At 39.4% G+C, this 15,874-nt stretch overlaps 1 protein-coding gene across 6 annotated transcripts in view; it reads right to left on the minus strand.

Moving 5' to 3' along the window:
• The window catches only part of anks1b (ankyrin repeat and sterile alpha motif domain containing 1B), a 191,871-nt gene that overhangs the window by 45,554 nt on the left and 130,443 nt on the right, over positions 1-15,874 (minus strand). For all 6 annotated transcript variants that reach the window (XM_014981300.2, XM_014981297.2, XM_014981298.2 and 3 more), the window contains exons 14-17: positions 5,678-6,300; positions 4,364-4,486; positions 3,014-3,083; positions 52-158 (exon numbers count right to left, since the gene is read on the minus strand). In XM_014981300.2, coding sequence (XP_014836786.2) covers positions 52-158; positions 3,014-3,083; positions 4,364-4,486; positions 5,678-6,300 — 923 coding nt within the window. The remainder of the gene's footprint in view (positions 1-51; positions 159-3,013; positions 3,084-4,363; positions 4,487-5,677; positions 6,301-15,874) is intronic.

The raw sequence follows: 15,874 nt of genomic DNA on the forward strand, positions 1-15,874 counted from the left end.
CCCCATTCATCAATACATTCAAAATGAAATTTAAATCATAAAAACACTCACCATGAACTGGACGTTGTCGAATCCGTTGGCCAGCAGGTGGTTCTCGTACTGGACCAGACCGATGGAGTCCAACCACTGTCCGACGGACTGCAGCGGGCAGCGGGGACCTATGAGGGGGTGGAGGGGCAAACGCTTCAGTAGGGAGTAGCCGTCCACGCGGTAGCAGCGGCAGTCCGGCTGAGACAGCTGGCACTGCCACATCATGTTATGGCGGGCAAAGTGGCTGTCGAAGGAGCCCGCCATGCTTTCGGACGAGTCTGTTGGCGCAGACGATTACAGGGGAGGGGGAGTCAGAGGGGAATGGAGGGAGGGGAGAGGGTGAAAGGGGGGGAGGTAAGAGGCTAGGCAAGGGGCATGATGGGGTTTGATGGGGTCAGCATGCAGGGAAGCCAAGCAGGTAAAGCGCCGATGTCCAGATGTTTTCAGAATCCAGCCAGAGACAGAACGGGAGGCGGAGGGAGGAACTGGAAGTTGTATCCGTTCCTGCGGGGGTAAATCCTGCCAGAGATCAGGCCAAGTGTAGATCCGAGTCTGTCGCCGTGCAAAGTGCAGCCGCCGCCGCCGCTCTCACTTCAGCTGTTGCGCTCGCTCGCTGTGTGTGCGTGCGCGTGCAGAGAGAGAGAGAGCTGCTGCGTTGTAGATTTCTCTTTATCAAATACTCCCACTCATCTGTATGCTTCTGCAGCCTCCTCTCTCTCTCTTTTCCTCCCTCTCTCTCTTTTTTCCTCAGCTCTGCCTCCCCCCTCCTCACCAACTTCCCTCTGGTCTCTATCTTCCCTCAGCGGCGATCGACACCCTGCCTGCCGTCTCTGCTGCTATACATGCATCTGCCTCACTCCGTTGATAACAGCCACAACATTTGCAGCTTCTTTTGTCTTTAAGCCAGAATCCCTCCCACACACACACACACACACACACACACACACACACACACACACACACACACACACACACACACACACACACACACACACACACACACACACACACACACACACACACACACACACACACACACACACACACACGCACCGCACGCTCACATACAAAATCCTGAGTGGATACATGCTGTCCTGCATATGCATGTTTGCCTGTGTTGTATGTGTAAGCAGCATTGAGCTGCTTTGGCACAAACCGCATTTCTGGCTACGGTAACCATGGTTAGAAACGGCTTTGCGTTGATGGATCAAAGAGCAGAAGAAGAAAAGAAAAAAAAAAAAAGAGAAGAACGGGGGGATCAGGAGGTGGAGGGATGTGGAAGTTAATACAGGCGAGAGGAGCTGCATGCAGAAAACAGATCATCACTGGGGGAGGAATCAGGTGTGCAGGTGGAGGAAAATTGTACTTTATGGATATACACTTTTAAACTATTCAAACCCTTAAATAATTATTTTCATGTCACGACTACAAACTTACATTTTGCTGCATTTTAATTTGATATGATTGACAAATTGTGATCGTTTTTACTGCATTACAGCTGCAGGTGCAAGGAACAAATGAATTTACTTATTGTTCACCTTCACTAGGAATTCAGGCTTATTTAACTGTGACGGATTCATGACAGTTTATTAGATAAGAATAATATATAATAACTGCATGAGGGAGAGGATGTTTTGCATTTGCAGAAAAATCCCTGTCTTATTCTATTTTATACAAAAACACTGATGTGTCACAAAGCAAACGTTTTCTCTACCTCTCATCCACACGACTGGCATTTTACTAAGGTTAAGTTTAGGTTTTCCTAAAATCATAATCCACAGGGGAGATTTTTACAAACTCACTGTCTGTGTACTTGTGTGGGCTTTGAGACATTTGGAGAAATAATTATGCGAAAGTCCATTAAACATGGGACATTAACTCATGACTGTCCCATCAAAAACTTTCACTGTTTTCTAAAAACGTGCAACAAATTTGTCGCGCAAAATTCAACCTAAACTCCTAATAGTATTAGAGGATCTGAAATAAAAACAAAGAGCATTTGGGAGTGGATGAATTAATCAAAAAAACACTTTTCAGATGTTAGAAACTCAAAATTTCATGGAGAAGAGTCACATTTTCTACACTTAGAAGCAGATGAGTTATATTAAGATAAAAATAAAGAAAAAAAAAACTTATTTTTGTGTCGTCGTCACCTGATATTTAGTTGACTGAGTAGAAATGATGATACTGAACCATGAGTCGCTGAGACTTCAGAAGCTCAAAAGTTTGCTTGTAATTTACAGGAACATCCTGAACATTTTAGGAAATAAGAAAATGAGGAGAGTCAAGTTGCTTTTAGGTAAAAATAAACCAATTTTTCAGATGACTGCACCGAGAAAAATTCTTTTTATTAATTTGTCTGGGGGGTTTTCCCTCACATTTTTCTGCTTTCATCAAGCTGCACATCGGTGTATGAAAGTGAGCATTCGAGAAAATGTCTGTGAATATGACTAGTTAAAAAAAAACAAACCCTGAGAGAAACTATAAATGAGATCAGATTCAGCTCCCATTTACTTTTACCTCAAATTTAAGCTGAATTTATTATTCAGTTTCGTGTCTTAGTGTATTCCTCCCAGCTCTGTTTTCATATTCCGTTTTGATTGCACTGGCTCTCGTATGTCATAAGATAGAGATCTTTTTCTCACGATATCTTTTCTGTATTTATCTCAACTTGCTGCATTTCTATAGTATTCAAACAGAATTTAAATATTTTGCCTGTGCTGCCAAGCCCAGTCGTCAAGCTTTCTGGTTTTATTGGATTTAGAACACAAACTGATCGATTTATTTTAGTATTTACAGAAGCCTGGTTCTTATGCTGATCTGCAAAACTATCCAATGGTTTAACTAAATATCTGTTTAATTTTTGGGGAGCGTGGTGAGAAAAGTGGTGAGGTATCAATTTGAAATGTGCATGCATCATCATCAGCCAGCTGTGTTTTACCAGGATTTATTCTTTAAGTCACACACACACAAAGCCGTTTACCTGAGGTAACCTCCTTGACGTCCAATCCGCTGCCGATCCCCGCGCCGATGGAGCTCATAATCTTATCAATCTAAACAGACGGGAAACACACAGAGAGGCAGCAATGTGTACAGTACATATTAATAGGGGGAAAAGTTATTTCCCAGGAATAAAGCTCAGTCCTATTTCTGGATTCATGCGTCACATAATGTGATCCTTATGCAGCCGGGATGCTGAGTGTCAGCCGGAAACTTTCAGACAGCTGAACCGAGATGAAGAGAGGAAGAGTGACTGCTGGCTGCAGCACAGTGGACATGCTGCTAACCACTGAACTGTGCAACCTGTTCAGCTGTCAACCGGGCAGCAGAGCCGCCATCCACAGAGCCTCACAAGCAGTGATAGCAATCACATCACAACAAGCTCGTTAATCAGATCCGATTAATGAGGAATAATATGCGTCTAGGACTTTTAAAAAATCATAGGTTTTTTCTGAAAATTGACTTCTAACGGTCTCAAACAAGTATGAGTATGAGCCTGAGTGATATTAACAAATAACTTCAGTATTTAGTAGTACATGATGTACAAATACCAAATTTGAATCAAAAATTAAATTTGCTTGAATCTTGAGGAGCTTTTGTGAGTCGTCTCTTGCCAATAATGCAACTCTTTCTATCTGCTGCTCTGTGTTTTTCCATCTGAAGTTTCCCCTTTAGATAACATTAAATTAGACAGGAAATGTTACCATAAATAGGAGAAAAAACAAAAAAAACACTGATGGTAATTCATCAAGACAGCAAGTCAGTTGTGTTGGGTAATTAATGAACATGTACATGCAAATGTGGCACAGCAAACACTAATGGGCTTTCACTCGCATCATTAGCGTCATTTTAAAAATAGTCCAGGTTATTTATGTGACTTGATCTGCATTTTTTCCTTAAAAAAAAAAGTGGTATGAAAATGGTAAATGATTCTTAATATCTTGTAAAATAATGTCTGATAAGAAAAGTAGCTGAATAACTTTCATGTCAGGAACCAAAACACAGCAGCCTTGACCCCTGACCTTTACCCTCCACAATTCAAACTACTTTCAAATATTGGGTTTCTCCCTGAAGGTCCAGAAGCATCAGAGTGGGAACACGGTAATCTAGCGCAGTTGAAGTTGAGAACGTTTCAAAGGAAAGTGAAGCGATGCTGCTCGGTGCTGAGGCTGCAGTTTCCCCTCCTGCAGAGACCAAACGCCGATTTGCTTTAATCAATTTTATAGTAAGAATACATGAGTCGCAGCACAGCCACCGATCCGCATCTTTATTCCTCCTTTAATATCGCCATTGATTAGATAATCCAGATCTTGAGCTGTCTGCGTCATCTCACCTCCTCCCACTCGGCTGTGAAGGACGGGGTCCGCTCCAGTCGTTTCTCAGGGCTGGCTCCCTCTCTGGAGCCGGGCGTTCCTGGCCCCTGGCCCCGGGACCCAGACCCCCAGCTGTGTTCCTCCTGAACACATAAAAAAAAAAAAAACACTTTCACACATGACCTATGACTTGCAAAAAAAAAAAAAAAAAAAAGATTTAATCACTAATAGCTTTATTTTCATCAAACGGAATATGTATTTTCTGTAGTTTATAATTTATTTAGGCTGAATTAAACAAATCTCAAACGAAGCACCAGCCACTGGAACACTGTGGCCCAGATTCGTGAGTGATCTCATTGGCTGAACTCAGTTTCTGAAGCCACATCATAGAAACTCTAATTTATACACATGAATATTCTGAATAGTTGAAAACGCACCAAAGAGGAACTTTTTTTCTCTTTAAATAGGACACAAATCACAAAATATTTTCAAAAACTACTGCGGCAGCCTTAAGGTCTCGCATACTGTGCATCTGGAAAGAGTTCACAGCCCTTTTTAAATGTCACGTTTTCAATGCGGCGTCACAATTTAAGTGAAAAATACACAAAATCTGCAACAATCTGGTTATTTAAACTGAAACTAACATTCAGTCTTTGAAGACTTTCACTTTCTTCTGGTGAAGTCATGATTACATTCACTGACTGAATACTAAAAATCCGATTCCAATTAATTCTAGTTATCAAACTGCAGTAAGTAGCTTAAAAAGTTTCTATCTAAGGCATGCTCCACATCGAGTCACTGATTTGCAGCATCATCTCCTAGCGATAAAAAACGCTGCCGCTACTGTGCTTTTCTGTGGATATGGTGGTGTTTTGGTGACACACAGCATTCTTTTTGTTTAGGAAACTAAAGCGACATGTTTATAGAAAAATGGTTCTAAATTCAGATATTTATTTCAAATCTCAACTGATTTGTGACCGTTTTGCCGGAGGAGAGGCTGGTCCGTATCCTTTGGGAGATTTTAGTTATGTAGGAATGTTTTCTTTGCTTCTGTCAGGTAATACTACTTTGTAGTCCAAACATTTGAAGAATAATGGTGATTAGTAAAGATATAATTTCTTCAGTGCTCTCATCAGCCTCTTGGTGGGATTTAATTTCTTCTGCTGACGGATTTCCCATGGGAAGTTTAGCAAATCCCTTTTTGTAGGGGAAATAAGCCTTGTTAGATTTACAAGTTATGAGATGATTGTCTGACTTGACATTTTAACAGGAGTAGGTATGATTTTTGTAACTGAGACTGACCAGAAAAAAATAAATAAATAAAAAGGTCTCACCTGAATGGGCGACACGGCCACCAGGTTGGAATCGGACTTGGACAGAGACTTGGAGAGCTGCAGGTCCAACACGCTGCGTGGGACGGATCTCATCCTCCCCAGGGTGCAGGCTCTCTCTTCGTAGCCGTCCCTGGCCTCACCCCCCGCCTGCTTCCCCTGAAGCTCTGCTACGTCTCCGTTTTGTCCCAGGGAACAAGAGGACGGGTGGTTCAGTGTGGACCATCCACCGGGCAGGTCCGCCTGCTCGCAGTTCTTGGGCTGAAGCTGGTCCTGATTGACCCGGGTGTGGAAGATGGTTCGGTAAACGACCTGCGGCTTCTGGGACCTCTGGGGAGACGATTTGTTGTCAGTTCTAGAGAAACCCTGAGAGGCTCCGCCGCCGATCACAATGCTGAACTCGGGAGTCTGCAGCACGCTGCCCTGCGTCTCTGAAGGAGCGTATTTAAAGTGCTTGGGGCTGTAAAGGTGATAAGGCGTATCCGGCGGCTCACAAGCCGGAGAGGATCCATGAAGGAGGCCTGCAAACTCCTCTGGGACGAGGCTTTTTCTGTTTTCCCCAACGAGACGGCTTGAACTGGAGGAAGAGCAGAGAGGAGGCGGGTCTCGCTGGTAGGTCACGTCGTCTGCAGAAAGGACACGGAAAACTAAATTACTAAGTTGTTTGGAAGTCACATGATCGTCTGCCTACAGTTTGAACATGCCGATATGAATTAACACAGAACGGATTTACTTAAAAGGTGACCTATAATGCTTCATTGAACAGGTTAGGATAGGTTTTTAAAACAGATTCATCACATTATTATTATTCTTAGATAATGAGAATTTAGTTTGCTCAGTTCTGCCTACTTTCAGAATGAGATGTTTTAGGGTCTCCTGTCGATTTAAATCCAAATAAGCTGCTGCTGGCCACGCCCCTAACTCAAAGTTTACACTCGCACGTTAAAATGACTGCAAAAATTTACACAGTTATACAACCATACTTCTTTGAAAAGCATTAGTAGATGCTCCTGCACAACCAACAAGAATGCAGCAAGTGGTTTCTAGACGGTAACACTTGATTTTTCCAGCAGCCATTGCACAGAGGACGTGCTAGAGCTCTGCTGGGGTTGCTAGGCAACAGCACAGCACCAGTCAATTGTGACTCAACAATCAAGAGGTTTTTGTAATGTTTCATTTTCCAGACACCAAAAAAAATGTTACTTTCTGTTTTTTAAGCACTTGAGTTGTTTTAAGAAGCAGCAGAAACCCAAGTGGAAGTAAAAAAAAAAAAAAATTATTTGAATTTTGCATAATAGGTTCCTTTTTATTAACTGAGCCCAACTAAAATAATGTAAATCATGTTTTCTTTATTACTTTGGCATTTTTACATATATAAATCTTAAGAACAATAAATACCAAAGACTTACAGTATCACATGTCATATTCAGGCTATTAATTAGCAGCAAATGGACTATTTAACAGATGTTTTTGTGGATTTTGGGGTCAGAGTTCAACAGTTTAAATAAATAATTGCACAAACTGAATATAACTTCAGAAGCTGGCTCATGCAGTCACATATGCAACATCTTTATAAGACAAAACAAAGCCGGACGGTTTTTTCTGAGAAATCCCTTGCAGAGTGACAAACTTAACCAACGGTGATTAAATGGAACAATAACGATGTTAGTCCTTGAACAGAGAGCCATTTCATTTCATTTCAAGTGTGAGTGTTGCGTTTTCACTGCACCACTGTGCTGTCTGCGGTGTTTAAAAAGCACAAAGAACATCCATTAACAGCCAGCCGTTAACCAGGCCTGAAGATGCGACTCGTTCTTCAGTGTTAGTCGGACTCGAAAAGTAATTTCCAAAAGGAACTAAAAGGTTCTTTTGGTAGAACTAATTGCATTGACTGGCCAAGTGGTTAAAATTCAGCAAATTATCAGAATTTGAAAACTTCTCTCTGTATTGCCAACTTTGCCCTCTTTAGCAACAAATTATTAGAGAACTGAGAAGCCGACAAACTGTCTGGGGTTTGATTTTTGCAGGTTCTCACATTTAGCTCAGACAGAAAAACTATTTTTTTCGTCAATAAATGAGACGTAAAATGCCACATTTTTACACCCTAACCATCCTGCCAGGTCTTCACATTTATTTCGGTAAAATACAACACTGCAGTTCATAAATCTTTCTAGTTATCCTTTTGTTGCTGATTTTAGGAGGTGCAGTGAAACATTTGGCTCCACTCCTCGCTTTCCTCCCTGGAGTGTGTGTTTTTAAGATGGTTGTGTACACACACACACACACATTTCACAACCATCGAAACAGAACCGATAGCATCTCAGCTCGAACAGCATACCAAGCTCTGACAAGCACTGAGCAAATTGAAAAAGCTTTACTCCTAAATACTTGTATTTCTCAGTCCTGCAGTTCAATAATGTATTTAGCTGATATTTAATTGGTCCATGTTGTTAAAGCATCAATTATACCCACAAAACTTGTAAATGTCTGACATTAGGGGAAATATAACTAAGAAGTTTATGTTGCAAAAACAACTGAACTCCATCAGATGAGCTCGTTTTTATGTAAAATAGTTTCATTGCATCTAAGAAAGAAAAAAAAACCCTGAATGGGCAAGAAATGTGCTTAACTTATCCAGAGGAATCAGAATAAAAGATGGCAGGTTTTACAAGTCTCAAAAAATATAGAGTTTTATTGCTGACTAGGATTATTGCAATCATGTTGTTCAGACTTTTTCTTCCCAGGTTGCCTCTGAAAACTCAGGTTTTGCTTGAATATTTGCTTCCATTTTCACACAGCACTATTTCACATTTTGAAACCAGGTGCTACTTAGAAAAAGCAACTTTTATTTTTAAATGATGTAACAAAAATTGAACAATATCGTTAAATTATTGGTCATTTGCACCATCACATTTGTCCTCCTCAGTGGAGAATAACATTAGCGTGCGATTGTGTATTTCTTTATAGGAAGCAACTAATTAAAAAGTAACAGCTAAAAGTTCACTGTACCAACCTGTTTAATCAAGCTAAGGTGTTAAGAGCTGCTTGGTTTCTAATTCGTTTTTTGTTTGTTTTTTTTGTGTGTGATTTTGAATAAGCAGTAACAAACAAGAAAAACGTTTCAACTTCTCATTCAAAGCCCTGATAAATTTACTTGCGTGGGGAAGTATGTCATTTATTCTACATATAATAGTAATGGTAAATCTGCGCAACAACTCTGTGAAATATTTTGAGGTCATTCTTTTCCTAAATCCTAAAAACATTTTTTAAACTTGCACTGTATTCTCTCTGTATGCACATCTACATTATTTATTCTACTGAGAACTCTTCTTCACCCTTTGCATTTTTTGCTAAAGTTGAGGACCAATGGCAACAGGTGAGCATGTTGGTAGCTATGGGAACAACCTGACTTTCTGGGTATCTGAGAGCTTTCAGCCTCCAGGAAAGTGAGGGAAAAGTGGAAGTAAACAGAGCTGGAAAAAAAAGGTTTTTACAGATGGAAAGGTAAATTATCTGTAAAGTAAATTACAGTACATACAACGGTTCTGTAACTTCAGGTAGAGGCGAAGTTAAAACAGCATAATTATAACTCATTGAAGCATGATAACAGGACAGGCTATACTTCTAATTTGGCTCCAAATGATTACTGGCCTCCTGAAGTAAATGTGTTTGAGTAAAGCTGTATTCCTTACCTGAGAGATACCGGCTCAAATGAAGGAGCAATCGAAGTTTATGTTCGGCAATAAGCTTTTATTGTAAAGCTCTGTCTTCCTGTGCGGAGGAGCAGCAACTGTCTAAGAATGGTATGGTGAAAGAGCAGAGGATGCAACCCACTGCATACCTGGATTTTTATTGCGACACAATATACACTATTGCAAACAGGTTGTGGCATGCAGCAGCACCGCCTGCAGACAGACTGTTTGGAAAAGATGTGTTCGATTCTGAAGAAACAATCACAGTAATGCAGCTGTGATTGTGCAGTAAACGTGACAAGTATGCAATTTATTAAGACTTCCTTGAGTCTTAAGCAACGGTTGCAGAAGCGAGAAGCTGCCTACCATGAGTTGGTCATAAAAAACTTAATATGAGGGAATCTACAGCTTAAAATAATACATTTATCTCTTAGAAAACTGGAATATTGAAAAAAGTTTTTAAACTTAAGCATTTTTCTGTTTTCTTTTTCCTCAATAATTACATGGTAAAACTTAAAAAATTTAAACTTGTGGAGCATTTTGACATCCTTTAGTCTCATCTGCTTTAGTTAAGATATACTTTTGGATAACAAAACGACAAACGCGTTTAGCTAAATCCATGTATTTTAACACACAACACTCAGCTAAGTGCTAGTTTTCAGAAATTAACCAAAAAGCTGAAAGTAGGTCACTATCTGGTCATGCCTCGATAACTATGATCACCAGAAAACAGCCGTGATGCAGATTACTAGTAATATCTAGTAATATTCATAGTAAATCACTTTATATTTTTTGGAATAAATACAGAAAACATTGTTTTGCTGTTTTTCCATGGCTTTTGTCTCTTCTGACTCTACATTTTGAGAAGCTTTATTCACTATATATACATAAAGAAAACAGGTATGTATAGCATAAATCAGAAGCTGCTGTTCCTTATGTAGAATATGACACAGCCTGTAAGCTTGTTATGAAAGGCGTGGAACTGGAATGTGGGCATAATTAACTTTATTAGCTCCAACTGCGGTTATCCCTCTCCCACGTGCCGTCTTCATTATATGCTCAGAAACTACGCAATACGACTACAGAGTTTCATTTCAGATTAAAAAGTAATATGTTCCATAGTTTAATTAAATATTGTGTTTTAGTAATTATCTTCACGGAATTATGAAAATCTGTCTTTACGGTGCCTGAGGGCACGTATTTGGTTGTCTGAAGTCACTACAATGGCAACGTAAAAAAAAAATTATAATAATAATTAAAAAAAGAAGTCCATTTATATTAAGTTTCCCAAGTTCAACAGAAAAAATGTTATTAATTTTGTGGTTCCATTTGCATGAGAACAGTGGATACACAGACTTACTATTTTTCCAAAAACCTCAAACTATGTTGGATTCACTTTGCTTTGGAAACAGTAACTGTGAAAAAAATCCCATTAGGCTTTTTATTACTTCCTTTCAGAAATGGCACCAAAAAGAAGACAAACAAAATCATATCTAACATTTCTTACTACACAGACTTTTCCTCAAAGTTTAACGTTTCTCCACTGAAGTAATGCAGTAACTGTTGATCTTACATCGTTTTTAAGACCAATATAAGCCTTACCTTAAGTACTTTTGTAGTTTGGTCACAAAACACTATCTGCTTCTGTATTTTTATTGTTTTGCATGTTGAGTGACATTTATTGCAGCATATTGAAAGGAAAAAAAAATTAATTTGTGCTTCAGAGGAGGGATGTCACATCAGTGAAAATTACTTCATAGATAAGACAAAAACTAATATTCACATCTAACTGTGCTAATGTATCCTAAAATATCTTATTTATTAATCATGAAAATGCTAAATACATAACAATTTAGCTACAACTTTAAGCTTTTCTTACCAGGTTTTGATAGCATGTTAAAACTGTTGCAAGTGTGATTGTAAGAAGTGAGGAATACAATACATACAATTTTACACAAATAAAGTTGAGAAAAATTATGTATAAGAACACATGGTTTATTCTTTACATTTAAATACCTTGTCACCTTGCAGTTGAGGCACATTTAATGTGTCAAAGTTTACTAAACGAATACAAAAGGAACCGAAAAAAAAGGAAAGAGCAAAAAGGAAAATAAAACTGACTTTAATTTTTGATTTTCTGACCAAGTGCAAAAGAAATTTGAGAGAAAGACAATTAAGCAATGGTGAGACAGTCTGTTGCAATAAGATGAAATTTTAAAAGAAGGTAAAGGGTGGAATTCGAAAACAAGAAATGAGAAAAGAACAGAAGTGTCTGGAGAATAAAGTGTCTGACAGAATGAAGGCCTGACTGACATGAGGCATGAACAAGAGACCAGGTGAAAACATGTCGAAATGGAAAGGAGAGAAAACGGGGTGAAAATGAGGTTTCATCTGTCAAAGTAAATCCTGACATGATCACAACAGGCTTCTAAAAGTCGAGTATCCATGACAGGTTATCAAAAATGGAGCCGAGCCTTATTCATTATTGATTTTAACACAGAGTGAAGGTCACCGAGTACTCCGAATTTCCACAGAAAAACACAACAAACGTGAGCAAAGGAAGGTGACAGGCAGTCTCGCCACATCACCATCATGTCCCCCATTTTTGTTGAAAATGCCTCATGCAAAAAATAAAAACACATTGTGCTGTTTTTTTTTTCTGTGCTCATCAGCAGGAGAACCTGGGAGATGATCCAAACATCTGATAAGGATGCGCTCGTCGCTGCGTCTCTTGTGGCAGCGCAGCAACTGTTATTAAAAACTACAGAGCAATATCTGAGCTGTCAGTCATCTCTACATGCAGCTGGTGCTGCAGGGGCTGAAGCGAACAAACCAACATCCAGATGATGCGACATCACATGATAATTGGTTGAGTTGAGAAAACATAAAAGGCAACAAATAACTAGTTGAGTTAAAAATGAGAGCCAGGGAAATCTTCTTTTTGAGGGTTGTTGGAAAGGTCACATTAATTAGCCAAGAGGAAACAAAAATACTTTCAAGAAGCAGGCAGAAAGTTTCCACTGCAACCAAGATGTTATTTTAAATTAATCAGAAGAAGCGCCAAAGTTCTGTCAGTTTTGTTTCAATCCTCTGATTTCTAAGCCTAACAGCTTGTACATCAGATTATGGCTTAAACTGAACTCTAAGTAAGCCAAGCTAACAAGTCAGAAAATTACATAGCTACAACTCAGATGCCACATATAGAAAATATAAGTAAAAACTAAGAAATCATCTCTGCAACAGCCTCATAAAAAGTTACATAACCTCCTGCTATACCATGCAGAGGCTCTGTCTGCACTGATGAAAATGCACTGCATGGAATGGCTAAAACAGCAAACAGGTCGAACAAAGAAACTTTTATCCCAATAAATATGTTCTATAGATGCTTTTTAAAGTGCTTTTTTTACTCATTCAGGGGATTTTTAACCAAACTATAAGTTTAAAAGGTGACTTCTGAAGATTCAAGTCATATCTGAATATATTAATAAAGTAAAACCAGATTTTAAAAATGGTACGATTTCTTATTTTATCACCGTTTGCTGCTATTTACCATCAAAATATCTCTTGTGGGCAAACAATTGTAGGTAAATATACAATTTTACCAAAAATGTCAGTCACTTACTCATGAATCAATACACAAATCTGAACCTGTATCTAATTCTGGCCTTTTTGTCACTTTTTACCAGTTAAAACACTGGATATTTTATCGTACCTACAAACAAAATGTGGATCCATTGGTAATTTGCTTGTAGACAAAGTGTTTATGACACCAGAAGTGGTTTTACAGTAACGCGCACCAACAGTCTGGGCTCGACTCTTCTGTGGATGGCTGCAGATAGCAACTCCCTGCTGAGAGCATTACTTTATTGCTGATAGCCTGTGCGTATCTAAAGCCAGCCTTCGGGTGGAGGGGAGCCACTTTCCACACGCTGAATTCGCTCTTTCATTTCTGACTCCAGAGTTTATTGCCACAGCAACAGGCTTGTCTCCTGTGGTAACACATTTTTCAAGTCCCATGAAGACTGACGGAAGTCTCTCACTGGTGTCACTGGAAATACATTTAGTGCTGGTGTGAGACAGAAAGCAGTGGTGATGTTGAGATTTTGTATTATCTACAAAAGAACTGTATATAAATTCCTGACTCCTGTGAAAGCATATCTAAGTTCTATCAAATTGGAGATTTTCTTTATCATCACCTTGTGATGCTTTAAACCATCAAGCCTAAAACTTCTGAACAATGAATCAATTCCAAACAAATGGGTTATTTTGTTCATCTGCGTCACAGTAAAATGTTAAACCATGTAAGGCTTTCCCTGACTTTATTCTTTTTTCTGTGTGACCAACAGCAGGATGACTTTCACAGTACATTTCTCCACATTCTTTCCATTTAGTTATTCTGAACAGAGTCTGGCTGTCGGCGTGAGCTTCTTTTGTGTTCACCATGACTCATCATCATGTTGGGTCTTCCTTTTAAAAGCTAAACCAGAAAAGACTGAATGGGAAATTACACAATGATGCATAGACTAGACCAGGTGTATTGACAAGTGTGCAAATACAGCACTCAGGGAAGCTTGAATTCAGTGCAAAAGGTCGTGGACAAATCTCTACAGAGACTGAAACATGCTGAAAAGTTCACTGTATTTAAATAAATATCCAAATTAGTGTGTTTTTATCTCATGCTACACTATGCAGATACTCCATCCACACCGGTAAAGATGCTCTCACTGGTGCAACGTCTGGTGCAGCAGGGGGGTTTGATTGACTTTCAGATTTATTCAGCTAATGATTATTTCATCGCGTTTGGACTCACAAACTACAAGGAGCATTACACTCTCGGGCCAAGATGGTGAGGTAATCATAAAGGATATAAAAAGAACTAAAAGACCAATGTTTGACTTTAACACAAACTTCGAATGAGGTAGGATTACTTAAACTATAAATCAGTGTCAATATCCACAGTAAAACAATTTTACGTTTAGAATGACTGCACAGAAATCCTGAACCTGCCCTGTTGGTGCAGCTGCATCATGTGTCAGCTGAATTAGGTCAAGCACAAAGAAGGTGTGCTCCAGACCTTACTAATCATTAATTACAACATCAGGTTAATTAGAGTTAAATTACAGAGTTCGGAACTCACCAAAGGTAAATGCTTTCAATTTATGACTCAGATGTAAAGTCCTGCTGAGTCTTGTTCCTCTTCTAATGAGAACATTACAGCTCAAGGATTTGTTGGGGTATTTGTAGGCGTGTCTTACAAAATAAAATAATGTTTTTAAAGTTATGCATCAAGTTATGTTGTGCAGGTGATTAGGGCTGAAACGATTCCTCGAATGATTCGAGTACCTCGATTACTAAAATTCCTCGAGGAAAATTTACCTGCCTCGAAGCTTCGTTAATTTATGTTTTATTAGTTAGCGCACCGTGTTCTGGCCGGGACTTCATTTGCGTTGCGCGGAGCTCTCACTTCCGCCTCTGAGTTGTTGACAAAAGCTAAGTCTCAGCGGCATAAAGTCCAATCTTCAAGATTGGCCCGTGGGGATTTTATTGATTGATGATAATGCCCGACTTTTTATCGGAACCAATAAGCATCCTTAAAATGACTGGGGAATGCCTGGAGTACGGCAGCATTTCTCCTCCGGGGCTGCTGGTTGAAAGCGAACGGCGGGAAGAGCGCTGAGGTGAGCGGATAGCCTGAACAGGGCGGGCGGCTGAGTAGCTGATGCTTACCGTGTAAATGTAGCTTTACCGACGAACCGCACAATACATTTCATATCCCGGTCTGAAGAAACGGGTGGCGGAGCGCATCGTACATGGCTGGTAGATGAGTTTCTGAGTGTGACCAGTGAAGGTGTCGTAAATATCCCGTATTGCTTCCCCCCGTGTTCGTCCCCCGGTCTAACGGTTCGTCAGTCCGCTGGTCTATTTCCTCCCCTCCACCCCATCTTAAGTTCGTTCATTCGCCCTCTCCTCCCACTCCAGGCGGCATTTCCAGTATTTTCAAACCCAAAGCGTGACAGGTTAGGTGGCAAGGTGAGTTTAATTAATCTATTAAACTCACTGAAGATGAATACATAAACTAAAAGCTGGATTGTAGACATTTTTTATAAGCATATTTGTGAGCCTGCCTCTTTGTTATTAAATTCAATATAATTTCAGATTTTTCTATAACTTTTCTTCTGGTTAACTTAGAAAGTGAGCTATTATTGTTACAGGTTAGTTTTCTAAACTACAGAAAAGCAACTGTTAGGGATGCTCAAATATGAAAAATTGGACTGATATTGATATCTGATAGTAACACAGGTATTATGCCAGATTTACCAATATTTCATTTCATAATTTTTTTATCCGATTACTCGATTAATCGTAAGAATAATCGATAGATTACTCGATTACTAAAATATTCGTTTACAACAGCCCTACAGGTGATATTTGATTCCTGTTTGATTCCAACTTCATCAGTTTAATGAGTTTAAGGTGGATTATCTGTATAAAACAAGCACTGTCCATT

This window comes from Poecilia mexicana, unplaced genomic scaffold, assembly GCF_051168715.1.
Source record: "Poecilia mexicana isolate PSO_F unplaced genomic scaffold, ASM5116871v1 scaffold_23, whole genome shotgun sequence".
In the NCBI taxonomy this organism is placed as follows: domain Eukaryota; kingdom Metazoa; phylum Chordata; class Actinopteri; order Cyprinodontiformes; family Poeciliidae; genus Poecilia; species Poecilia mexicana.